At 44.2% G+C, this 25128-nt stretch overlaps 1 protein-coding gene across 25 annotated transcripts in view; it reads right to left on the reverse strand.

The window, feature by feature from the left end:
* Positions 1–25128, reverse strand: part of Kiaa1217 (KIAA1217 ortholog) — an 839639-nt gene that overhangs the window by 246346 nt on the left and 568165 nt on the right. For 24 of the 25 annotated variants that reach the window (XM_060372904.1, XM_060372908.1, XM_060372905.1 and 21 more), the window contains one exon: positions 24518–24801. In XM_060372904.1, coding sequence (XP_060228887.1) covers positions 24518–24631 — 114 coding nt within the window. In that variant the 5' untranslated portion in view covers positions 24632–24801. Of the gene's footprint in view, positions 1–7357; positions 7448–24517; positions 24802–25128 lie in introns of those variants that run through there. The other variant, XM_060372910.1, reaches the window with a different exon arrangement.

Below are 25128 nucleotides of genomic sequence, written 5' to 3' on the forward strand. Positions count from 1 at the left end.
GAAATGTGTGCCTATGTGTGTAGGCTTGGGGACACTGAGCAAGGGAGCAGGGTTCACTGCAAGGAGCAGTGCTCAGTGACCCCTGTTCTACCAGCCACCTAGAGCTCACTTTCCAGGAACTTACAGGCTCTGTCTCTGAGCTATAATGCTGGGAAGAAAGTTGCTTCACAGTTGCATCTGACATTCCTCATGCGAAATCTCCAGGCCTGACTTCAGGGCTGAGAAAGCTTCGTCCTTTCAGTTCTCCACTCCTTGGTTGTTGAAATGGGAGGAGATACAAAGGAAAAGTCTGGGCCTGGGGAGCCCTAATTAAAGCATCTGAAATCTAACCTCCTCAACAAACTGCATTCCATAGCACACGCGTTAGGGGAATACCAGAATGACTGCACAGACTGGAGTTAGAATCGCTGAGTTCAAATCCCCATTCCTTTGCCTTTAGCATCAGGATTCTCCCTTGTCCTCAGTCTTGGTACCATTTTTTATACATCTCTTTTTTTAAAATGTTTTACTAATTTGTTTGTGTGTGCTGTATTTATAGCGAAGTGCTACAGTGTGGAGCCCAGGGAGTTGGCAGGTTTGAAGAGTCTTTATCCGTTGTGTCTTCTTGATGGCCCTATGGCATCAATTCATACATAGAGATGTTTATTCAAAAATGATAATTATAATGTATGATGTTTCTGACATGTAGTAGCATGTATGGGGATTCTAGTTTTAACACTCATACTTGTTTTCAGTGATCCCTGGATATATACCAGCAAAAGTTTAACTGTATTGGATTAGAATGTACAAAGAAATTTGACTTCTGTGTGTCTGTGTACCATAAAAATCCTGTGGTGGACTGGCAATACAGTTCAGCAGGCAAAGGCACTTGTGGCCAAGATTAAAGACCAAAGTGCAATCTCTGAAACCTACATGATAGAACTTTCCAAGAGCTGTCCTTTGAGTTCCACAAGCAAACCATGTCACATGTGTGCCCACCTCTATAAAACATACCTATGGTATTTAATATTGGGAGGAAGAAAATATTGTATTTATCCAACAAGATAGGAAGCTTGGCCCATTTTTCTAATGATTTATAAAAGCTGCATTTGTCTTAGAAGTCAACTACCTCCCCCAGGGCAACAGTAATTATATTTTCTGTAATAAAATTGCTTCAATTATGGCCTTCCCTTGATTTGCACATCACAGCCATGAGCTTCTTCTTTTAACTCCAAACGGAGTTTTTCTAAATTGAGTTGTTTCTCATGCTTTTTCTGGGTTAACTGACTAATGGCAAGTGTGTGCTCAGTCATGAAATACTGTATAGAGATGTAAGTGCCACTGGCTGCACTGTGGTATCTTCAGGGAGCAGGGGATTTCATGAGCAGTTACTGTGAGGACAACACTGATTTACGCCAGCAGACACACACAGCAATCCCACTGTACTTGAGGGCTGCACAGGCTCTGCAGACACTTTTAAAAAGCATTGGAGCCTAGAAGTGTCGGTGAATGCCTTAAATCCCAGCACTTGGGAGGCTGAGGCAGGTGGATCTGAGTTCCAGGGCAGCCTGCTCTATAGAGTGTCTGGGACAACCAAGGCTACACGGAGAAGCCTTGTCTCAAACAACAACAACAATAAAAAAATTGGAGCTTCAGTCACGCCCAAAGCTTTCTTCAGGGTGTTCACACTGCTTCTTGTAACTTTCTCCACACAGGACACTCTCTGAGGAAGAGTCTTCTATCACTGACTTTGCTTGCTCTGAACAGAAAAGCTCTAACAGATTAGGAAAATTGTAATACCCTGAGTTTTAAGATGAAGCTTTATTTAGGAGGCTGAATTTCCGTTGAACTTTTAGAAACATCCTATAAAAACCTAATTGGGAGTCAGGGGTGTGCTCCTCTAATCTCGGCACTTGGGAGACTGTGACATGAATTTAAAAGCCCAGCCTGTCTACACAATGAGAACCCCATCTCAAAATTAAACCAAAACAAGAAAACACCTACATAGTGTTTATCCATCTTGCTAAGGTCCAGGATTTGGTAATGAAGTGAACGTTTTGTATGATGGGCTAGAAGATGCTAGCTACTTTCAGTGAAGAAGTTCAGACAGCCTAAAAATATCTCAACCTAAAAAGACCCAACACCCTGTTACTCAGGATCCAAACTAGTGCTTGTTTGGGAAGGAGGGATACAGACTGCACACCCATGAAGGAGAGAGAAAAGCCCGCTTCCTTCCACAAGCAACAGAGGCTGCCTTGGTGGAGATGAGGGCACAGTTTTGTCCACCTGTTAGACTGCTGGCCTCTGTTGAGAACACAGGCTAGAGGCCAGGACAACTACTCACCTTGCAAACTGTTTTTGAAAGAGCACTGCATGCTTGTGACAAAAGTATAAATAGTAAAGGAACCAAAAACTAAAACTTCCACACTTACGATCCTGCTGGCCTGTTTCTGATTTACTGGAAATATCACTAACACGACACACGCTGGTTCAATACAAATGCGACCCAGTCTTTCTAGCAGCCATGGAATCACACGCATGATGCCAATACTGTGCACCGCTCAGATAGCCTTACTTGGTCACGGATCATGACTGCATCTAGGGTTTCCAACACTTGTCATAACGTGGCACCGCTTGTACCTGGATCATGTGGAAGTGACGTCACATGCCCATCCACAATACTAACTAGTATTTCCTAAATATTTTTGGGTGATATCATTCAGCGCTGATAATCTGATTTGACGTCCAGAAATTTGTCTTTTAGAAGTGCTGATATGTTTAAGGACACAAGGAGGGTCAACTGCAGTTATATGCATGATGGGGGAACAAACAAACAAAAAGCAGCGATCTACACAGCAATTTTCAAAGGTCAGGTTAAGGTATTATGGGCCCATTCTGATAACTGCTCTTAAAACAGAACTGTTCTGAGTCAGTTGATGCTATGCTCTTATATACATACATACATACACACACACACACTTATATATACAACACAAACAACACACACTCCTACACAAACGGACACACATACTCATGCATACACACACAACACTCCAGACACACTAATACACAAATGGACACACGCATTCATTCATACACACACCACACCATATACACTTATACACATATGGATGTATACACTCATGCATACACACACAACACACACTCATACACACATGACCACACACTCATGCATACACACAACACACTCATACACACATGGACACACACTCATGCACACACACACAACACAACACACACATTCATGCATACACATACCACACCACACACACACTCACACACATACGGACACATACACTTATGCCCACACACACATAAAACACACAGACATACACACATAGACATATATACATGGACACACATGCATTCATACACACCTGGACACACACTGCACAAAGAGCCTGAAACTTGTCCTTCATGAGACAATCATTTGAGACATTTACTTCAACAATCATAAAACTTAATATAAGAAAGAATTAAACTCGACCTCTCCCGGAGAAGGAAATCCATGCACATTTCTTGTGCAAAATTCAGAGACAATTACAAAACAAATTTGTTCCTGTGACACAGAAAGCCAAATGACGGCTGTGGCATGTTTACCTTACTAAAGACCATGTGGAAAACGGGGTGTAACAATGTCCTCCTGACGGCCAGGGTGGTATTCACAGACATTCTCCACATAAACGAGATAACCTGACCACTAGACCGTGGGCCTGCTCTCCACCACTGCAGAAGCAGCCGAGGCAGCAGCCCAGGTCACTGCCCAGCACAGGAGCGGCCAGAGCTAATCCCATCACTAAGGAGGTGGAGGCAAGTGGATCTCCTCTGAGTTCGAAGCCAGCCTGGTCAACAGAGTGAGTTCCAGGACAGCCAGGGCTACAGAGAGAAACCTTGTCTCCAAACAACAACAAATTGGAAACCACTCTGCAATAGCCCAGGGTGCTTGGGTGCTCAGGAGCTTGGTATCATTTTACTGCCCAGTGGTAGACAGCTTACCTGGTACAGACGAGGCCCAGGGACACAGCCAACAAATGCATGCACAGGAGTGTACACACACACACACACACACACACACACACACACACACACTGTAAACTTGGGTGCTTCTAATGAAGTTCAGTGGTAAAGAATATAAAAAGGGCCTATAGTGTAGTCAGCATCTGGGATAGCTTTGTCCTCTCACACAGAGCATTCTCTTCTACCTCTTCCACAGACATCTAAGAACTGCTAGTTACATTATTGTTTTAAACAGTAGCACATTCCAGTGCCTTCCTTTTTAAAGAAGTAAATATTAAAAAAACAAAAAACTATAGAGCAATAATACAATATGAAAGACCACTAACTCCGTTTTTAGGAGGCTTTCAAAACTCTAGAGCTCAGGGTGAGGACATCAGTCAGTAGTATAGTAGCTACCTAGCATTTGGGAGGGCCTGAGTTCAATCCATAAGATAGTAAAAGACGATAAAAGTCAATTGTTCTATCTAACCAGCCTATAAAAACCTATGAATGCTCTCCAACAGAAAGTTTGTGCTACAGGTAATTAACAGAGGTGGGATTTGAACCCAAGCACCTCGAGTATTTAATCCCTGCACATAACCTCTCTTGACTTTGAACCTTCACCAAATGCTGCCATGTTCCAAAATGTACAGTATACAGTCACTATTTACTTATCCAATAGAGCTTCAGTGCAACAATTAAGTGTAAGAGAGAGCAGAGTGACTGCTCAGTGTGCTAGTTAAAACAAAAACGAATCACTATTGAATATTCGTTTTTGTTTTAACTAGTAGTGATTCTAAATGTAGCTGAAGCTTTGGCCCCTGTTGCTGGTAGAGTTCATTCTAGGCAAACTCTCTACCCTGGGTTAAACCTCCCCGCTGGCGCGACTCTCTCATGAAATCTAGATTTAGTTTTGGACTTGTCGATTGTCTCTGAAGATAAGCTAACCAGATCACAAAACAGGATTCCTATGACCACTGGCAGTAATCTACCAGGGAGAGCATTCAGAGCTTCAGCAGCAAGGATGTCAGAACCACTGCAGGATCAACTGTGAGGGCCACCCAAGCTCCTGCTGAGAGCCTCCCCAGCAGAGTCTGGGCAGCTCTAAAAAACCTGGAACTTTCGAAAGTGCTTAGGAAAACCCAGAACTAACAGAAGATTTCTCCTGAGTAGATACACTGTTGTTACTCAAGAACCAGATCGCATGCAAACCTGTAATCCCGGTACCCAAGAGACTATGGCAGAAGGATGGTCATAAGTGAGCTCAAGGATACTGGGGCTTACAGAGCAAGATCCTCCCTCAACCAACCAACAACAACAAATAATAACAATAACAACAACAATAATGAAAATCACTACTACTAAAAATAACATAATGAAAAACACATTGTCTCTCCCGCTCAAACAATGTAGACTATAACCATGATCTGCTCAGATGTCTGGAATGAAGACGAGAAAGGAAGCGCCAAAGTCTAGACTAAAAAGGAACCCCTGCATCATGTAGAGCCCACAGTTTCTGGGTGACTTGCTTTCCACTTCAACAGTCACTGTGGCATCCATACGTGTTTCTTCCTGTAGGCCCAGAAAAGTGAGAGGTGGATGCAATCTCAGACTGTGATTATTTACAGCAGCCTGGGCTCAGATAAACAGGTTATCAGTAAAAAGTATGATTTCAGTTCCCTCTCTACAGAAAAAGTAGCACAAGCATTATTAATTTTGTAATATATATTATAATGTAAACACACACACATACACACACAAACATAAGATGTATATATGTGCATATATCCTTGTTCCTTTGACAAACATGTTTTGTTGCTGCTTGTTGGTTATTTAAGGGTGAAATCATTTTCTCTATATTGGTTAACATGAGGAACAATACTAGGTCTGCAGAAGTTTAATATGCTCATTTTCATCTTCTGAGTCATAGATGCTCATCTGTAAAGTCTAAGACATGGACTCTACAAGTCTTTACTTGGCTGTTGTAATAACATGACAAGAAGGATAGAAGAGGGAAAAAGCAATTCTTTGTAATCACTGGAGTGCCACGTGCCTCCTAAGTAAAAACAACTCATAATATGTAAGGCATCAAAGCTTAGAGTTGCACCATGGTACTGTCACCCTCACTGTATGGAGGTAAAAACTGAGGCTTAAGGGTATGAATGTACTTTCCCCAAGTCACACAGCTAGTAAGTGAGGCAACCAGGACTCACAACCTCCTTTGTCACCTTGTGAGCTGGTAACAACAATTTAACTGAAAGCCAATTCCGGTGCTAATCCACATCCTCCTCAAATTCGAAATTTCAGATTCCATGCTTACATATTCAAAACATCTTAAAGCCTATCTTTAGCTTCAAGGCAGTTTTGTCTCAAAAGTACCAGGTTTCGGTGTTCGGGGTATTTCGAGCCTGGGCGTTAGTCCCATGCTTTAGAGGGAAGAGACAAATGACTTTACTCCATGTGCTTTTGAAGAGGGAGAGCCTAACGAACTCACAGAACAGCTAACACTGGGGATCGCCACTTCCGCCTGACAGGCCACCTGAGGGGCTGCTGAGACAGCCGGTGGCTACAGGGCTATCCACCAGCCCCCACTACCAAGTGACCAGACTTCTGTCCAGAATCAAACCTTCCAACTACTATCATTTCCCTTTCCTGAATCTGTCCTCCTGTTATTCACAACTAGTTTCTTAAAAGTCTACAAACTAGTAACTCCAGCATGGTTATATTTTTGTTCAGACCTAGAAAGCATTTTTATTAAAAAAACAAAAACAAAACAAAACAAAAAAAACTTGCAGGTACACTTGAAAACAAAAGTGTTCTGTTTGTAAATCTAATTTCCAGATTATTTCTGGGATGTTCCAGCTACTTTATTTCTCATTTCTCATACTTTACACAATGAATATACAGAATTACCTGAGTCTTAGCTTCAGATACAGGCATGCACACGCACGCACGCACGCACGCACGCATGCATGCAACACACACACACACACACACACACACACACACACACACATACACACACACACACGGCATCTGGAAACAGTAGACAAATGCACAAAATATCTCCGTGCTCAGACATCCCGTGAGTCCCCTTCCGGAGCTTTCCTGCAGCATTATTCACAGGCACAATCAGCACAATGCATAATACATCACTTGTTTTTCAGCTCTATTCGAAAATCTCAGTTCATTCAACAACAAAGAGCCCCGAAGCTGGAAGCTGGAGGTGGGAGAACCATGCTTACAGACTCCATTCTTCCTGCCAAGAGCTCAATGCTCAGAACAGACCACAGTGTTTCCAAATAATTTTTTGGCAATAACTGCAAGAAAAAACAAACAGGAAATAAAACCACACATTTACCTGTACCTAGCACTCCACAGGTGAGGCGTCGGTGAAAGGAGAAATTCTAGCTCATCTTCTGAAACTTTCTGTCTTTAAAGGACTGCGGAGTCTTCCTTCCTCTGGGCTGTCAGGTAAGGACCCCTCCATGTCTCTGTTGTTTGCTTCTGTAGTTTTTCCCAGTGAAACTCTCCTCATTTGCATAAAGCCTAACTTGTAGCCTATAGGACGTTTTGAGTAGCTACTTGTTAAACTGGCTGTCTTGACATGCTCTTTCAAGCATGACATCATAAATCTCCATGGAAACCTCAACCCCACCTGTCTACATGCCAATGTTACCTGTCAAGCAAAGACTTAAACAATCCTCCGAAATTGTTCACTAATGAAACCTTTTCAGAGGGGCTTGATCACCACGGTGTAATTAGTGCTGTGGGCAGTGACACAGCCAAAACCAGTGGCTTCATTTTCAAAGCCTGGGCTGTTTTGCAGAAAACAATGATCAAAATTACAGGCGTTCGTTAATCTGCCCCTCCCTGTCTAACAATGCAGTTAATCAGTGGAAGAGGAAGAAAAAAAAATCACAGTGGCACACATGAGCCTCTCTCTGCCAGGTCAAGTTACTTTGAAAAACCTTCAATTTACACTTGTAAAGGTTTTTCCCGCTCTGCTCTCCCACCAACCCCCTACCTACTTTTAACCAGGAAAACCTGCAAAACAGGTTCCTTACCTGAGCAAGTGTGTCCATGTGTGCCTGTGCAGCTGTGTGCATTTCCCCTGGCCTGTGGCTGCAGAGGTGGTAGGAGGAGGTGCAGAAATGTTTAACTCTTTCCTAGCATGAATGTGCTTGTCTTCCAAGTTTATGTAAATAACTGAACTAACACAGAACTTAGCCTTTGGAGGAACGTTCTGTAAAAGACACTCAAGCTTTTATGCACTTATGCAATTTTCACTAGCTCAAATTTTGTAAAGGTTCAAATGACTTTTAGTTCTGTATATGAGTGTTTTGCTTGCTTGTCTGTCTGTCTGTGTACCACCATGTGTGTGCCCCACGGCCTGAAGAAGACAGCTGTGAGCTACTATGTGAGTGCTGAGCCAGGGCCCTAGGCAAAATCAACGTATGTTCCAAACCATTAAGCCATCTCTCCAGCTTCACTATCTCCTTGGGGTTTTTTTTGTTTGTTTGTTTTTTGTTTGTTTGTTTTTTGATGAAATATGTACTGCTTACCAAAAGATTTGGACATATTTCTGCCCAGTTTGTCCCGAAACCCTCTTGGTTATAATGCTGAACTCATCATTCCTTCTTTCCATTACCAAATATGGTGTAGACACCATATATTCTCCAGGTTTAAACTGTTGATGCCAAGTAAGAGAAAGGTTTGCATGGATCTTGTCCAAATCCACCAGGGCTTATGGACCATTATCAGTTGGCTGTGAGGCGCCTCAGCATGAAGGACTTCAGTGAGATGAGGATTCAGACACAGTACCGCACTGCTGGATGCGTTGCTGCAAGATCCACCTGCTCTCACTCCCCAGGAGCCTGCAACAAACTGCAAAAGGCTCAGCAGCACTGGCCCCCAAGGGCCAGAGAGCAAGGGTGAGTTAACCTTTACACCACGCCAGGCTCACGCCGTCCTCCACTGAGAGCAAAGCGCTGGCTTCAAAAACTCAGAACGGCTCTTTGCGTTAAAGGGCTTTGGATCCCATCCACTGACAATTCTGAGTTCTGCATTGCCCCGGTTCACAGTCAACAAATAGGACATTTCCTCTGAAGGGAACCAGGAACTAGCCAGGTTAATACAACACCTTGGGCTGGAGTATTCCTGGGAGGCAAGACTATTGTCAGAGATTCAATTACTGCCTCTGTGAGTTGAAAATACAGCCAGATGAAGCCCAAGCTTAGGCTTCACCCAATGGGGGCACAAACACAATGCCAGACGAACAAAACCAAGACAGAACTAGATCTGGGTTTTATTTGGTAGAATCTGCAGATGGAGCGGAGACCCTATTCAATTACAGTTATTCCTCAACGTTCCATTAGAGAGGAGCATGTGAACGGAGGTTCAGCAGGCAGAGTGGTTATAATGGGCCAAATTTTCCCTTTGGCTTATTTTGGAAATGACAGTATCTCAGCTTTTGCTTACTTAAGTCAAGCTTGGAAATGAGAATCAAAAAAAAAAAAAAAAAATCAGCATGTGAAAGGCACATGGGAATAATTACAAAAATAAGTCAGAGGCAAAAGCCAGGATTAACCCATTCACAGGCAGGCAAGCAGAGGTAAATGCTGGGGATGACATCATTGTGGGATGTGGGAATTGTGCCTGTTTTGATGTGGGCTAGTTTCATGCCCCAGCAATCTAAGCAATAAGGACAACACATGAGAGCTGGCACAGATGCTCAGACTTGATTTGAGGTGGCCTGGCCAATAAGGACTTCTCTTACAGCCCCCAAATGAGGGGAACACAGAGCGTCAACACTTTAATAATACTATCATGCTCTTACTAAACTAGTAACCAAGTTCAGGCATTTAAAAAAAGTAATGGTTTGTATGTGAAATGTCTCCTACAGGTTTGTGTTTGAACCATTACTCTCCAGTTATGAGAGGCTGTGGCATGTTCAGTAGAGCCTAGCTGGGGCCTTGGGGAGGGTCCTAATGGTTATGCTTCAGCCTCCCTCCACATTCCCCCCCACCTCCTTTCTTGGTCTCTGCCAGAATACCAGAAAGCAGCCTCATGTTCTGCCACCATAGCTGCAAGTCTTCCCTACCACGATGGACAGTGCTTCGAACCAAGAACCAAAATAAATCTTCCCGCTCTTCAGTGGGTTCTTATATGAGTAATAAGGAGAAAAATAACTAATATGATAATTTGTTTTGTTTCTACATTTAGCAACATCACATACATCTAAAATTGACTCAAGAGAGCAAATAATACTCTCGAATTTGTTTCAACAAATCTATGTTGTAACAGACAAAGAGAAGCGCTCACTCAGAAATAAAGCCTCTGAGGAATGAAAGAAGTGTCTGGTAAAAGAAGTTTCCTACATGCGACTTACAAACTGTCATTCAGTAAAAGGCACTTCAGCGTCCTTGTTAAAATAATCACTCCTTACTTCCTTTAACCTTCACAGCCTCATGTATACAGGAGGGACCAACATTCCCACTTTCCTGATAGGCAGGCTCAAAGCGATAAAGTTGCGTGGCTCTCCCACAGACACTGGAGTCTCAATATAAACCTGGGTGGGCCCAAGGTTTAACCCAGAATGCCTGTGCTTAACCATTGCTCCTAGCTTAATTAATCTACTTTGAGCAGGATATGAAAATACTAAAGAAATGAGGCTGGGCCCTGTGGAGCTCTTCCAACTTTAATGTCCTTATTGGATTGCAAAGAGCAGACTTTCTATGGATCACCAGACATCCTGGGTGAAGAGATGCTTGGGATTCTGGAACTATTCGGCCAGGAAGAGTCTAAGATGGAAGTCCAGCTAGGGAGTGTCTAAGATGAAAGTCCAGCCAGGGAAAGTCTAAAATGGATGTAGCAGCAGCAACAGTGGCTGGGCAGAGGGAAGGCATTGACCTGCTCTGAGCTGCATGAAAGCCATCAGGGACAGCACAACCAGGGCTAACACATCATAACTCAGAGCTCAGCCCTCATAACCCCAGGGCCAGTGATCCCAAGGATGAAGGTAAGGTTAATGAAATACCAGTCTCCAGAAATCTCTGTAACCTGGTCCAAAGAAACACTGATAGCCACTAAAAGAAACACGAACAATTTTGTAAGTAGAAATCTTACTTTGGGTGTCACCAAAAGAAAATCAGTATTTGAAATTTTTAAGGAAATGGTGGAGCCCAACCCTGGTGATCCTTCTTCATCCCACCAGGCCTTGATCCTCAGGCAGTTATTGGATGCCTTTGAGTTCTTTTAGAACCACCCATGCTCATTTTACTACTGCTTAATGGTGCTAGGGGGAGAGTTAATTTTATGTAGCCACTTGGCTATGCTGTGGTGCCTAAGTGTTCCATCAAACACTGGTCAGGATTTTGCTGGGAAGGAATTTCTCAGACATGAGTTATATCAGTCCTTTGGGTGTTAGTGAAGCAGACTACCCTCCGTAATTGAATCAGCGGAAGGTTTAAAGAGCAAGGCTGAGCTTTGCTGAAGAAAGAGCATTTTGCTGTTTCTTCCCTTGCTCTGCAGAACCCTGACTGGTTTATTTCGTGACTCCAGGCTGCATGTGTGCAGTCTGGGTTCTGGCATAGAATCCAGTTCTCATGTTCTCTATGTGTCTACGTCGTTTACCTGGAGCCACCTCCTGCTATTGCAAATTCACCTTGTCAAGACCTGAAGTCAAGTGACTGTCAAGTTGTGCTTGGCATGACACGTACTCAGAGATTAACAGACAGATTCATGATCAAATTAAAATGAAGAGTAATAACAGGAATATTTAATATTAACAAATGAACTCTCCTACCAAATCTAGACTGACTCTGGGCATGGTGAGGCATGCTGACAGTCTTAGTACTCAGCAGCAGAAGCATGAGAGTTGCTGCAAGCTTGAAGCCAGACTGGCCTACAAAGCAGTCCCAGGCTAGCCAGGGCTCATAGAGCAACATTAAATTTTAACTCATTTCGGGCTGGTGAGATGGCTCAGTAGAAAAAGGGACCTGAAGCCAAAACTGACCACCTGACATTGGAGCTACAGAATGCACATGGGAGGAGAAAGTGCCTTGTGAAATTTGTTCTCTGACCTCTATGTGTACACATACACACCTAATAAACAAACCAACAAAGAAAAATGAAAAGACTAGTAAAAATTAAACTTTGGCTGGAGAGACGGCTCAGGAATTGAGAGCATTTGTTGCTCTTGTAGAAGATCTGGGTTCAGTTCTGAGTTCCCACATATTGGCCCACAGCCACCTAATTCCAGTTCTAGCGGATCCAATACCCTCTTCTGACATCCATGGGAACCAGACAAACACATGGGCCAAATACACACATGCAGGCAAAACACTCATACACATAAGATTAAATCTTTTAAAAACTAAACTCATTTCAAGAAATTATAAAGGATAAGATAAATTTTTAAAACTAGTAAAAGATATTGTTTAAGATAGATTCTAAAAACCAAAGAGATTGCTTGAAAAAAAAAGTAAGCTGATTCTTGATAAAAAATAATTTAAAAAAGTACACCTGAGAAAAAGCATGAAAATATTTGCTCTTTAGTACTTATATGGGTCAAAATTACTGATACTGAAGGAACGTACAGATGTTTTGTGAAATAATGGAGAAAGGATCAGATGAAAAGACTTGGGAGGTGCATGCTGGTCTTTGGACAATAATGCTTCTCATACTGTTTATATTTAGCATAGGACAGTGTTCTGGTTCCATAGAAATATCTGCAGAGAAAGGAAGGAACAAAGAAATAGAGTAGGAGAAAATGAGGGTGGATGTAAAACACAGGAAAATCTCACCACTCTCACAGCACACTGGGCCGTCAGTGTCTCGCACACCTCATTTCCTGTAGTCACCACACCTGCTCAGCCTTCAGTTCTGCACCTTGGTGCCGGCTAAGCAGCATCTCTGACCACCATTAGGAGCCAAAAAAATGCTTATGAAACCAAGTCACTGCACATTACATTCATGCAAAAATGCTTCTTTGGTTCAAGATTTGGCAGGTCAATGCCTGGTGATATTTGCCCCAGACTCTCAAAAATCAAGCCCTCAGCTCTAAGTTCCATCCCATAGACCGAGAACATGCAAGGCTCAGCTTCACCTCCACTCAAAGACAGGCTGGTGGGTGGTCCTGGAAAGCCCCAGATAAGGGAATTGGAAGGAGAGAAAGGGCAGACCTGATATGTCAAAGATAACTGAGATGAGAATGCAAAGTGATGTTGCAGTACAGCTGGGAGACAGCAGGTGGGAGAGGCTGCAAACAGATGCTTTCCAATGCTGTTGAACCTCAGGCTGCAGACATGGTGTTTCCCCACTCAATCTCTCCCCAACGACAGACCCCAGGGATGATCTGGTGCACTGTGTATTCAGATGCTGACTGCTGTGCTGAGATCTGGTTGCGAGCATTGTCATTTCTATGAATGACAGTCTCCAGTCTCTCGGTAGTGTAAAGGATGCTCCCCAATTATCTCTGGTTAATAAAAAGCTGAAGTGCCAACGACTGGGCAGAGAGGACAGGAGGTGGGACTTCGTCTTGGGGAGGGCATCTCAAGTAGAGAGGGGGAGGAGGAAGAAGAAGGGTAAGGGGGGAGTAAGTTGCCATGAGGACAGAGAGGTACCGCAGAGGCAGCCAAGGTGAGGCAAGTAACGGGCATTCGGCTGGGAGGTAGCCACACTAGCATGACTGGGTCAGAACAGATGAGTATCTGCCCAGTCACAGAGCTGAAGCTTGCTGAATAAATCTAACAGGCCTCTGTGGTAATTATTTGGGAGCTAGGGCCGGTATTAGAAAAGCCCCTACTAAAACCATAATCCAACAGCATGTCAGTTCTGTCCTCTCATTATTGCTTCTTTTTTCCTTTTTTTTTTTTTTTTTTTTTTTTGGTGTGTGTGTGTGTGACCATGTATCTAGGGCCTGAGAATGCTTGTATGTGCGTGTTGGAAGTGTGCAAGTACACGTGTTCATGTTAGGGGTTTGTGCACATGTGTGTGCAGGTTGGGGGTTCATGCATGTGTGTGATGCATTTGTGAAGGCCAGAGGTTGATGCTGAGTATTTTCTGCTATCCCTCTCCATCTTTAGAGATAGGGTCACTCACTAAGCTGGAGCTCACCTATTGAATAGACTAATTGGCCAGAGAGCCAGGCATGCTCCTATCTCTACAACTGCCCCGGCCCCACCCTTGTCACAAAGCTCTGCCACCACGCTCCGCTTTCTGTGTGGTGGCAGGGGATCCAAACTCAGGTCTTTATGCTGGCACAGCAGGCACGTCACCAACTCAGCCATTCCCCAGCCCCTATTTTCAGTTCTCTATTCTCTAAATGTTTCCAAGCAACATGGGTGGATGACGCAGACTTCTTGGTGACCTTGTAAAGGGCCTCTTATAGGCTGAATCATACAATGAGGTCTGAAAACAGCTCTTTTCTTTTTATTGGGTGGGTGGGTTGGTAGTTGAGACAGGGGCCCTATGTAGCCCTGGAACTATGTAGACCAGGCTGGCCTTAGGCCTGCCTCTGCTTCGCAAATGTTGGGATTAAGGGAATGTGTCACCATTCCCAGGTTCTGGAACCAGATCTTAGATCTATTTCTACTGAACCTCTAATAGCCCTTTTTGTACCTTTGTCCTCCTCTAGTCAGTCACTGTTCTTTTTTCTCCGTAATGTCTGGTGTGTCAATATGTACTTCTGGTTATGTTCCAGACTGTAGCTGCCACCTGGACCTTATCACTGTTGATCTGTCTAAACACCAAGGCTGCTGCCAGTTCCACCATCCCTCTCACATAGCAGTGAAAGCTAGTTTTTAAATTTTGCTTTTACTCTAATCCCATACCAAGGCCCAGGTCTGTGGATCCACACTTTCTGCTGACATTCAGGCTTAGCTAGCACAATCCAGCTTCCCTCTCCCTGTACCCACTGATATTCTTCTCCAAAGCCCACTTTCATCTTTCTTAGGCTGGCCACAGGAAGCCACCTCCACTCTTGTCTCTCTGGGCCTCCCTACTGCAAAGGTCTTCCCTGCACCATCCAATCAGGATCCTCGACACAGGAGGCCTTGGGGCTCCCTCCTTCTGAGATTGCATTCAAATTCTGACTTCTGAGATTGCATTCAAATTCTGACCCCGGGTGTGAAAGTTTTCCCTCAGTGTTTACTCCATGCAATGATCTCCTGCAAGCTTGTGAAGTATGTGGCACCATTTCTAAATGCAGTTCTCATAAAATACAAGACCTTAATTGTTAAGTGTGTGGGTCAAATTGGCTTTGAAAACGTGTCTTTTGTCTTCCCTTTCTTCTTTCTCTCCTTTTTTGTTTTTGTTTGTTTTGTTTTCAAGACAGGGTTTTTCTCTGTGTAGCCTTGGCTCACCTGGACTTGCTTTATAGACCAGGCTGGTCTCGAACACACAGAGATCTGCCTGCCTCTGCCTCCCCAAGTGCTAGGATTAACGGCGTGTACCACCACGCCAGGCTTTCTTTCTCACTTTCTGCACATTGCTAGATATTAAACTTCATTGAGACTAGGCAAGCACTCTGCCCCTGAGAGACATCCCTGCCCCAATAGCAAATGCTCATTTCCCAGGTGTGGCGATTTGAATGACAGTGGCCACAATAGGCTCATAGCTTTGAATGCCTGGTCACCCAGCACTTGAAAGGATTAGGAAGTGAGGCCTTATTGGAGAAATCATGTCATTGGAGGAAGACTTTGTGGATTTCAAAAGCCCAAGAAGACCCAGTGGCTTTCTCTTCCTGCTGCCTGCAGGTCCAGGTTTAGAACTCTCAGCTCCTTCTCCAGCACCAACCTGCACTCCACCCTTGTCTCCGCCATGAATGATAATGGACTAAATCTCTGAAAACTTAAGTAAGTCCCAAGTAAATGCTTTCTTTTCTAAGAGTTGCCATAGTCACAGTGTCTCCTCAAAGCAACAGAACAGTGATTAAAACCCTACCCAGGATTCATTCACTCTGCTTATTAGCATAATCAAAGATCAGACCACTCATTTAATTTTAGATAACCAGGAATTTTTCCCAACTTTAACATTTCTTCCCTCTCCTAAAATAGCAGTCAATAGACTGGGTGCTGGGCTGGATGGTTGCAATTTAGGATGCCCTTAACTGTTGCTATCTCTTCCTGACCAAGAAGGGTTCAGACATGTATTCAGCATCTATTGCAGTAGGGATGAATTACCTCACTCCATCCTCATCACCACAGCAGTGTTTCCCTTGGTTAAGAAAAAGCCTCAGGGAAATGACTAACTCACCTACAATGCTGACTGTGTCTCAGCATCTACAAATTCACATCAGAACCCAAAGTTCACACTTTTCCCATAAAAAACAAAAGCCAAATCTGTGCTCAGTGTATTTGTCCATAATAATTAACCATCTGACTGAATGACTCCAAAACTGGTGGACAATTGAGTAAATAAGTCAAGAAGCAGACCTGACCAGCAATAAAAAGGAAGACAACCCAATGTTCGCGAATTGAGTGCACACCCAGGCTCCATGCTGAATCACCTGAGCCCTCTGTCTCAAGATGCTCCATCTTTTGTGGTGTCAGTTCTCTGTAGGGTCTGCTGCTGACTATGTCCTGCCTCTGTATAAGCTACACCTGGTTCTGGCTTCCCCTTGCATTTCACTGTCTCTACTGAAGTCCTCATCAACAGCATAATTTCTCTTTCTTTCTTTGCTTCTAAGATTTATTATGTATGTATGCAATGTTCTGTCTGCCTGTACACCAGAACTCCAGAAGAAGGCACCAGATCTCATTATAGATAGTTCTGAGTCATCATGTGGTGGCTGAGAACTGAAAGCAGGACCTCTAGAAGGGCAGCCAGTGCTCTTAAGCTTTGAACCATCGCTCCAGCCCCTCAACAGGGTAATTTTACTGAGCTCTTCGCATTCGGCTGTTCTCGAGATGTTCTCCCTTGCTCTCTTAGAACACTAATGAAAAGGAAAGCTAATGTCAAGAGTGGTGGCGACCAATTAAGTAAGGATCAAAAGCCACACTTTGGAAGTGAGCCCCACTTGCTTTTCTCTTTTTGTATCATGTTCAGTCAATAGCAAATGGAATTGATTTAGCAAAATTGCAACTCTTGAGTTTTTACCCTTTTTATTTCTCCTCCTCCTCCTCCTCCTCCTCCTCCTCCTCCTCCTCCTCCTCCTCCTCCTCCTCCTCCTCCTCCTCCTCCTCTTCCTCCTCCTCCTCCTCCTCCTCCTCCTCCTCTTCCTCCTCCTCCTCCTTCTCCTCCTCCCACTTTCTCTTCTTCTCCTCCCCTGTCCCTCCCCACTGTGTTCATGTGAGACTGGAGGTGATGTACTCCTCACTTTGGGTCAGGGTCTCTTTGGAACCTGGAGGAGTTTGCTGATTAAACTAGGCTTGTTAGGCACCAAGCCATGCAGATCCTTCTGTCTGCTGGGATTACAGGCATGTGTGCAACCGCACCCCACTTTTCACGTGGGTACTGGGGAATCTAAATTCAGATCCTCATACTTACATAGCAAGTACTTTGCCAACTAGAACACCCTGCCAGTCCCCAAGTCCTTTCAATCACTGAATTCTTACTCTAATCTTTGTAGTGAGTGTGTGCATGTGTTCCTGGGGGTTGACTGTAGAGCCTCATACATCCTGTATGAACAATCTTTATGTCTTGCCCTTTGGGAAGCTTTGTAAACTAACAGCTTCACATGGTCATTTGGCATTTGGTATTATCATTTCTCTTAAGTATTTGACTGTTCTTTCACTCATGCTTTTACTATTATTGTATGTGTTTGTGTGTGTCTGAAACAGATGATTGTTGTCATTAAAGCCATGCTCTTGCCTTTAGACTTATTCAAGATTATCTAGACTTTCTCTAATAAATGTTTTCACACTGATTCTTTTAACACTGTCATATTCTTTGCTCAACATTCACTAACGTAGAATTGTGGCTACAGTGTGTGATCTGGTAACGACACCACAGTCCTTCAGTTTAGTGGTGTAGCACTGAGAGCAGCAGTGCTTTCCCAATGCTCATGATTATTCAGCTAAATACCATGATTTCTCACCTTCTCCAAGTCACTAAAGGTGGACTCCAGCAGAATTACCACTGAAACTCACACGTGCTAACACTGGGAGAGCTTGTACTAAGACAGCATCTCCACAGGACAGAAGGAACAAGCAGGACTAATGACTATTGTGTAAGAATGGCCTCTCTGGAGACTTGCCCAGTCACCAACATACTTCCTATGTGTGGAAAAACAAAGACTTTTGTGCTGAAGCACAACCCACCACAAATGTGCTAGAGGGTCTATATGTGCTAGCACTTTGTTAAAGTGACTAATACACAAGGCTTTAGGTGTCTATCTCCCACCAGCACCTTTCTTCTTCTTACCTGGCTACCGAACAATAGTATGCAGAAGGGAAAGACTGGCCAGGCCCATACTTCCTAGTCTCGTGTGATGTGAAATGTTCTCTGCACAAATAACTAAATAAAAGTAAGCGGCAATTGTTTTGTCCTAGCATGAGCCATCTCATTCATCAGTTTGTGGTACTGAGACTCTCAGTGAAGCCCCTTAGGTCATCAAAAGTGTGATGTAAAGATGCCTGCTCTCCTCCTAGCCCCGCCTTCAAGGTGAGGTCATAGCAGTGGTTCTTACAGCACCCACCCTTCCTTTCTTGCTTCTTTCCCAGCGACTCTGATTCCACAGAGCCATCCCATTCACCCTGGCTGTTTCCCTGTTTTACATGGAGAAGGTATTTTCTCACTATTAGTAACACTTGTCACTGTTTTTTTTGTGAGTTTTCAGCATCAAAATGCCCTTAATTTAGCAACTTTATGTAGAGCTTGCTTCTGGGGTAAGGGCAGGGTGGTCTGAAGAGTTAAAAGCACAGGCTGCTCTTGCAAAGGGCTGAAGTTCGGTTCCCAGCACCCACAACAGGCAGTTCACAGCTGCCTGTAACTCCAGCTCCAGGGGATCTGACGCAGGATCAATCTTTGCACAGGAGCAGATTTCTCCACTGCCCTGAAGACAGTGCTAAACCTTATTTATTAGTCCTTGCCAACATAGTGCTAAATATGTACATACATGAAAGCTTAATTCATGTGGTTTGCCTACACATATGAACGTCTGCACCACATGTATGCCTGGTGCCCAGAGGCCAGGAAAGGGTTGTGAGGCACTGTGTGGGCGCTGGGAATCAGGCTCTGCTCCTCTGCAAAAGCAGCAGTGCTCTTCCCAGCCACTGAATTGATTCTTTTCTTCTTCTTCTTCTTCTTCTTCTTCTTCTTCTTCTTCTTCTTCTTCTTCTTCTTCTTCTTTCTTCTTCTTCTTTCTCTCTCTCTCTCTCTCTCTCTCTCTCTCTCTCTCCTTTTATTTTTTTCAAAACAGTGTTTCTCTGTGTAGCCTTGGCTGTCCTGGACTCACTTTGTAGTCAAGCTGGCCTTGAACTCACAGCGATCTACCTGCCATGCTGCCCCCTATAACATCAGATTTTAGGGGGTGTTTAAAGGAGGACCAGGCAGTGTTTAAAAATGTAAATTTCAGAAATACAGTAAAATTGTTTATTGACAAAGGGAAAATAAACCTCAGATACTCAAACATTTGTGCTGGAAAGGAATGAGGATTTCAAACAAAGTTCTTGAAATATTCAGGTGGCCAAAAGGCAGACTAGAGCAATGCTAAGCGTTGCTATGGAGAGGAAGCTGCTTTCCTTGGCACCTTCCTTGGGCCTCTAGGATATAGATCTCACTAAGCTTTGACTGAGAGGGGTGAATCAACAGCCCCAGTCCCACAATTAACCTACAGTGAAGCCTGCCTCCCAACCACACTCAGCAGCCAGGCAACGGACCCTGACTGATGGCCCTGAAGAATTTAAAAAGCCCAAGAGGACCTAGAGATGACAAAAGGTGTCTGGGTGCAAGTGACTCCTACAACCCACATAAAAAGCTTTGACAAGGCGCTGGGCATCTATAACCACAGTACTGCAGGGCAGCTTGGAAGAGCAGTGCAGAAGCTTGGCTCAACATCGTAAAGGTGAGAACTGGCTCCTCGAATTGCCCTGATAGCCCCACACATATGCTCACACACTCACATACCCTCGTGTGTATACACACATACAAATAAGTAAGTAAACAGAAGTTTTGGGGAAAGACTAAATGTGTCAGGAGGCAGCAATGAAGCAGCCACTCTTACACAAACAAGCATTATGCAGCAGAGTGGCCACCTGTATATTTTGAGGACTTTGGGAATATTAAGGTAATCTCAGCTTTTCCATAATTGAGAATTTAAAAAAAAAAAAGCACTCATATTCTTAAAAATGCGAATTCAGGGCCAGAGAGGTGGCCCATGTGGTAAAGGTTCTTACCACACAAGCCTGACAACCTAAATTCTCACATAAAGGTAGAGGGAAACAACTGACTCCACAAAGCTCAGCTCTGACCTCCACACTTGTACACATACACACACAATACTAAATTTTTAAAAATTAAACTTAAATTTAAAATTCTAGTACGTACACTAAGATGAATCAGGGGCACGTCCTTTCATTGTGTTTGGTACCAAGGAATTAGAAGAGTCCTAGTTTTTCCTTCAACCAAGCTATCATGTACAATGCCAGATGCATCATTTTTGATTTGATATTCTCTTTCTGTCAGCCATGTTGGGGAGCAGGAACACAGACCACAAAGGAATAGCTGATATTTAGGTCTGGCTTTGTACATCAGATGGTGTTATTTGACTTTCTCCAAAAGGGGGAAGAATCTACAGTCAGAGGTCTGGTAGCAGGAAAAGTGCAAATGGGTGGGGAGACAAGGAAGATGAGGTGCCATCAACAAGTATTCCCCAAGCCCTGACAAGGCTTCTCTGGTGTCTACTACGCTGGTCAGGATGGACTTGCAGAACCTGAGTGCACACAGATGTCCCTTCAAAATATCCCCCCTTTTAGCCCATCAGCATGGACTACAAAAGAGATGGAATGTAGCATCTGTTCAGCCTCATGATGGAACAGCTGCTAAACCACCTGTAGGCTCCAGCTGAGCTCTCAGTAGTCTGAGGCCACTAACCAATATGTCTTCCCACGCACACAGATTTTCATCTTTTCTATCCTTAGCTCCCTCCTCTTGAAGTGTAGTACCGCTAGTGTGTGACAAGAATCTACTCTAAATTTACAATCCCTGGACGTGGCAGGGTGGCTTCAGATGGATCCTTATGAGTTCAAGACCAGCCTGGTTATATAAGGGGTTCCAGGCTAGCCAGGGCTACATAGTGACCCTGTGTAAGAACCAAACAAAGAACAGCAATAAAACCCAAACTTACAGACCACGATCTTTATCATCTAGGATAGTGGAGTATACAAGGATTCTGAGTTCATGCTTTTCTTGATTCAAATCCCCAGTCTTCCATATTGTGTAACTGTATCTGAGTTTAAGTTACTTCTGTATGAATGGCTTCATATCAAAGACAGCAATTCCCAAAACAGTGACATAAAGAGAAGAAAGCGCAGATCCTATTGCTCAAATGCATATCAGTGCTGCCAAGCCTGAGTCAAAGGACAGGTAGCCCTCTTTAATCACACAGATGTGGTCCTCAGCCCCTATCTTCCCAACACGGAGGTGTCCCGCCTCCTCTCCGTCATTCACAGTCTGTCTTTGTGCAATGCAAAGGGAAAAGAAAAGTAAGTGTGGAAAAGAAAGCACATTTCACAACCTTAGGCACTGTGACAGAATTCTTAGAGAACATTCGGCTTAAGGAAGAAACAGAAGTGAAGATGAACTGTGGGCTGAAATTGAACCAGCAGACACCAGTCCCCATTTCCATGGATAATCACAAGCTGAGTGACTTAGGCAGAACTTCACAATGAACTGCAAACATGGAGCTCCGCTCGGTACCTGAGTCTGCTCGGAGGGCCCTCCCTGCACCTGTTCTCCATCCACTTAGAAGAATGGCCAAGTCCTCTCTGCTTCCTCCACCACAGTCTCCAATCTGATAACAGGCCAGTGAGGGCCACCAAGGAAGCTTCACATCTCCCTTGACCCTAAACTCGCTCAGTCTGCTAAAAAAGAATCACACACAGCCCAGGAACAATAGCACCCTGTGCCGCTGTCGGGTGATATCTGTGTGGCTGTCAGATATCTAGAGAGAACAGAGAGCTGAAGGCGGCAGAAAGCAAAGGGTGCAAAGAAAAACATCTGTGATTTGTAAGAAGTAAATAGGACAGCAGCAAAAGCCTGGTGTCAGCTTTTAGAAAGAGGCTTGTCACACGTCTATTTTTAGATGCTTTATTTTACCTTGACATATACTTATGGACTTTTGCATTCATTCATTCATTCATTCATTCATTCATTCATTCATTCATTCATTCATTCACTGTGACAAGCAGTGCTCCCAAGATGAACTGCAGTTATACCATGTCTTATTCAGAAAACAGTATCTTTCTTGGTCTGTGCATTAGATAGAGAACTGCATGATATGTGAGACTTCCTCTTGGATCAGGCCTCCTGTTCTCTCCTATGCTGGTTAGAAGACAGTGCTCTCTCAGCTCTCACATTAAAGCTTTTCAGTGGCTAAGCTAGAGATCAGAAACAAGGAAGTGACAGGAACACCAACCTGTCTTTTCACTGTGAACCCCAAGGTCATCTTGCTCCATAAAAAAATGAGCTGTGAGGGCTAGAAGAATGCTCAGGGGCTACAAGAGTTAGTTTGCTCTTGCAAAGAACCCAGCTTTGGTTCCCAGAACCTACATAGCATCTCACAAGTACCCTCTTCTGGCCTGTGTAAGAACCTGCATGCAGGCAGTCCACAGAAACTCAAGCACACATACAAATACATAAATAAAAAGCAATAATAATAAGAGGCTAGGCACAGTGGCTCATGCCCTTAATCCTAGCTTTCGGGAGGCAGAGACAGGCAGAATTCTGTAAATTTGAGGTCAGCCTAGTCTATATAGAGAGGTCAAGGCCAGCCACGACTACACAGTGAGCCCCATCTCAAACAGACAAAAAGCAAAACAATAATAATTAATAATATTAATACTACTAATAAACAATTCCAGGGGGGTGTTCAAGACAGGGTTTCTCTGTGTAGCATTGGCTGTCCTGAAACTCACTCTGTAGACTAGGCTGGCCTCAAACTCGGAGATACACCTCCTTCTCCCTCCCCATTGCTGAGACTAAAGGTGAAAGGAAAAATACCTTCTCAGGACCCCAAGACCACATTCTCAGCCCAAAGATTTATTTTCCCCAGAGAGATAGAAGGCAGGGAGTAAGAGACAAAGAGCAGGAGAAAGAGAAGAAGGGGAAGAGAGCAAGGAGGAGGGGGAAAAGGTATGTGTCCCAAGGGACAAAGGACTGCCTCTGGATGGAGAAGAGACAGACACGGCCAATATGCAAATGGCAGTTTATAAAGGTAAAAAGGGAAACCCCATGTTAGGATGAGATGCTTAGTTTTAATTGGGCATGTTAATTAGGCGAGCCAAAGGGGGCTTTTGGTTGCTGGACTTGAGTACTCTGCTAGCTGGAACTTGGTGGTCAGGCTAAGGAGGAAGAAATATCCAAAGAAGGGAGTAGACCGTGGTGGCTAGCTTTAGGAATGTTATCTGATGGTTTTCAGGAAGGCAGAGCGAACGGGGGAGAAGGGCCAGGCCTGCCAGAGGCATGCTCTTGAGTGGGCTAGAGTCCCTTCGTCAGGCATCTTTAGGAACTTTTCAGCTGTTCCATAATGAATGAAAGAGCTTGGTTACGTTGCCTGGGTTTGCATTTCAACTCAGCCCTGATTCTTACCAACTAGTGAGCATAAGCCGAGGGGTTTGCAAGCCCAGGCTTCTGTTTCTTCTCTGTGGGGTGGGAAAAAGGCCTCCTCTGTGGTTGCGTGATGAACTCATGGGAACCAAGTCTTGATAGTAAGTATTCGACAAGGCAGAGGGAATAAGGAGAAGGGCCAGACCTGCCAGAGCCATACTCGCCCCAGAGCCATGCTCGCCATGCTCAGGCTGGCTAGAATCCCCTCAAAAGGTGTGTGCCACCATTGCCCTGCATAAACAAATCTTTAAGAAAAGAAAGGAAGGAAGGAAACGGAGGGAGGGAGGGAGGGAGGGGGGAGAGAGAGAGAGAGAGAGAAGGAAGGAAGGAAAGAAAACAATGAATGGGCTATATGGGAATGTTTTCCTAGCGTAAGCAAGAGCCTGGATCTAATTTTAACACTGCAACAGTAACAAACCTGAATGAGTGGCTGAAGGGATGCTCCAGCCCCTGTGCAAGCCTGTAACCTCAGTTCCAAAAGACGAACAGAGCGGAGGAACGCTTGAGCCTGCTGCCTGCCAGTTTAGCTGAGAAAATGCAAGGTTCGGAGACCCATCCTTGAAGTGCAGAATGGTAGATGAGGACAACTGACGCCCCCTTCTGGTCTCTGCGCACACACACAGGTTTGCATCCACACATGGATGCTGCTACATACACTCAAACAGACACTTACATGTACACACACATGAATGCATATGTAAACATCTTAAATGAATGAGCAAGAATGGGAGAACTGACAGCATGTTCCTACCTGGTCCCTCAGCCTCTCCTGGTGGCCCATGATTGCTGTGGCATGGTGGGGGTACTTCAGCTTTAGATGCTCTAGGAATGCCTCTCTCTTCCTGTCCATCTCCGACGTTTGCATTCCCAGGATCTCTTTGGAACTTCGGGGCCCACCTAGAGTGTGTCTCCTCGGGATATTTCGGGCAGGCTTGGACACCTGAGCCCGGGTGCTTCCATTAGATAGGCGTTCCTTCGGCCTGCGGCATGCCGCATCCTCCAACGATGTTACCTGAAGGTTGCTTTTCCCTTGTTCTGCAAGAGAAGAACAAAAGTGCAGTTCACAGTTATGATTTCACAGTTATGATGTCTCATCTGTAGGACACCAAGAGGGTTTGGGGCAGTTGCTATCAAATCAATGTAACTCACAAGAATTTTTGGTGTGTGTGTGTGTGTGTTTAAGAAGGAGAACAAAATTCTACAATGACAAGAAATTTGGAGAAAAAACAAAAAACCTGTACTTTAGATACTGCAGCAGCAAATGTTTATTTCTTTCTGTCATTGCATTTGTTACAAATGAGGAAACTTGGAGAGACAGGCTGCAGGTAACTAGGCTGCCCCTGTCTGTGATTACAGCAGAGT

Source organism: Meriones unguiculatus, chromosome 19, assembly GCF_030254825.1.
Source record: "Meriones unguiculatus strain TT.TT164.6M chromosome 19, Bangor_MerUng_6.1, whole genome shotgun sequence".
Lineage (NCBI taxonomy): Eukaryota > Metazoa > Chordata > Mammalia > Rodentia > Muridae > Meriones > Meriones unguiculatus.